Below are 2,304 nucleotides of genomic sequence, written 5' to 3' on the forward strand. Positions count from 1 at the left end.
CTGCCGCAAGTCGCGTTAAAATCACCCCGGCTCTGATCGGCACGCTGTGGGAACACCAGAGCCGGGTCGACCCGCTAAATTACGCAATACCATTGAACGCAATATGCTGACGTCAACACGTCGCGCCAGTCGCTTCTGATCTAAGCAGAATCGACTGTTTCCATTGGATAAACATGGAGCAGCTCCTGTGAGACGGATTCAGACAGATAATGGAGAGAAACAACAAAGCACTCTGACTACGCCCTGCCTTCCTTCCATGCTGCTCTTCATTGTTTACTTTCCTGATTTCTGTCACACTGTTGACATCATCAATGTTAACCCACCGTGATTTCACCAGACACGCATCGGTGGGGGGACAGAGGCCACACAGCAGCCAGCGAGGGGTTAGACCAACTTTATTAGCCAATGGGAAGGGAACCAGATGCCGATTGTTAGCGGGTCGACCCATGATAGAAAAAGACGCGTTAACGCGACATTTTCAGAGGGAAAGAGACTTTAGATGGATCTCTAAGTAGACAGCTTGAGAGGATTTAAGCTAACATTAGTGTCACTAGCCGATCTGTACCATCAGCTCATATGAGCAGATATTCATCCAGGTCATCATTAATAATATCCGACTGAAACGCAGCTGTGGTCCAAACATTTCCTCGCCGCGTGGCGAATGGCGCTGTGGCGTTAACTCGCCAAATGAAAAATTGATTTGGGGAGTTAATTTCGGACCTTCTGTGCAGCTCTTAATCCCGCTGTTCAGGGAGGACGGAGTATACCGATACAAAATTTAAACTAATAATAAAAAAATTAATGATGTATATCATTATTTCTGCCTTTCTGGTTTACAGATTCCTGTAAAGCCCTGGAAGAACGGAGACTTACGTGAACGGTTTCGCACAGTACTCGCTGAACATGGTCACTATTATGTCCAACACGATCTTTGCCTGCAGGGAAAAACATTTTTAGGAGTGAGCCAGTTTCTCCCGGCAACAGTAAGGGGGCGGGGTTAGTGACGGTGGTACCTTGGTGAGATCTGTGGCCGTGCACTCGATGAAGATGTTCTTGGTCTGTAAGCTGATTCTGGAATGATCCCCTGGAACCAAAGCAAACTGGATTATTCCCCGAGCTCTGCTGCAGTTCTGCTCGATTTCCGTTTCAGTGACCAGATGTGATGAAGAACGAGGAGAAGAGCTCACCGTTGATTATAGGAGGCATAGACAGGACGACCCCATTGCTGTCGTAGATGACTGGATAGACGGGCTTGTCTTCGATAATAGGGAGATAATGCCTGAGGTGGCTGTCGGTCTGTGTGAACAGAACCATCCTGGGTTAGTTCTGTTTTTGAGCCCAGAATCCAGCCAGCGGAGGCAGCTGCTTACCTTGTAGAGGCTCATGAGTTGGGTGGCGGTGAACTCTTTGGTCTGGTTCAGGGGCCTGAAGCTGATGTCTCCGGGAGCTTTGGCTGTGTAGGTGAACGGGCCACAGATGGTGTCCAAGTCATGAGTGCCGATGGCCACCAGGCTCCTCTTCCTGTTTAAACAGTCCAAGATCCACTCAGTTATAAAAAAACAAAAACATGTTGATGAATTTTTTTCCTCTAATGCTAACAGAGACGGAGAGTAAAGCTGATTTATAGTCAGAAATCAGGTCGTCTGCGTATAAATCAGCAGGTTTACTCTTCAAGTGCACCAGCTAGAATAGCTATATATTTTATTAGCTATTATTAATTGTAGTCTAAATCAGTAAAATAAGATTGTTTTACCTGTTGAAAGTTTGAAATTAAACTTTTATTTATAGAAATTGATCGATTACCCCAAACATTTCCCGCAGACCACGTTTTCACATTTACGACGAACGTCATATGATTAGATTTTATTGTGCGGCGATGAAGCACCTGGCGCCGTTTTCTTTCCCTCGCCAAAGCTTCTGTAGGGGCTGGTAACCTGCGCTCGGAGCGCGTGTGGTTTTACCAGCTCCGGGATTAAATCTCTGCGTGAGGTGGTGACGTTCAAACAGCTCCGGAACAAAACAGACATGTTAATAGCTGCCGCGTCCAGGAGATGATGAAGTACAGCCACAGGCCGCCTTCGCGCCGGAGCTTTAATAGGATACTTTGGAATCATCTGATGCGACACATCCACGCCGACCTTGGTGAGATTATAGTCGTCCACGGGCTCTGGTTTGGCTTTTGGGCTGCTGAGTGAACCGGCTGACGTGTGAGCAATGATATCCAAACCATGAACTAAAGTAGGGATGCAGGATATCGGGATTTTGGCCGATATCCGATATTTTAAAACTCATGTAGCCGATAAC

General features: G+C 46.9%; 1 protein-coding gene across 1 annotated transcript in view; it reads right to left on the bottom strand.

The window, feature by feature from the left end:
• farsb (phenylalanyl-tRNA synthetase beta subunit) overlaps positions 1-2,304 on the bottom strand; it is a 19,283-nt gene that overhangs the window by 13,684 nt on the left and 3,295 nt on the right. The window contains exons 6-9 of the mRNA XM_015390553.1: positions 1,371-1,521; positions 1,188-1,296; positions 1,014-1,084; positions 874-935 (exon numbers count right to left, since the gene is read on the bottom strand). Coding sequence (XP_015246039.1) covers positions 874-935; positions 1,014-1,084; positions 1,188-1,296; positions 1,371-1,521 — 393 coding nt within the window. The remainder of the gene's footprint in view (positions 1-873; positions 936-1,013; positions 1,085-1,187; positions 1,297-1,370; positions 1,522-2,304) is intronic.

This window comes from Cyprinodon variegatus, unplaced genomic scaffold (genome assembly GCF_000732505.1).
Source record: "Cyprinodon variegatus isolate N-32 unplaced genomic scaffold, C_variegatus-1.0 Scaffold504, whole genome shotgun sequence".
Classification (NCBI taxonomy): Eukaryota; Metazoa; Chordata; class Actinopteri; order Cyprinodontiformes; family Cyprinodontidae; genus Cyprinodon; species Cyprinodon variegatus.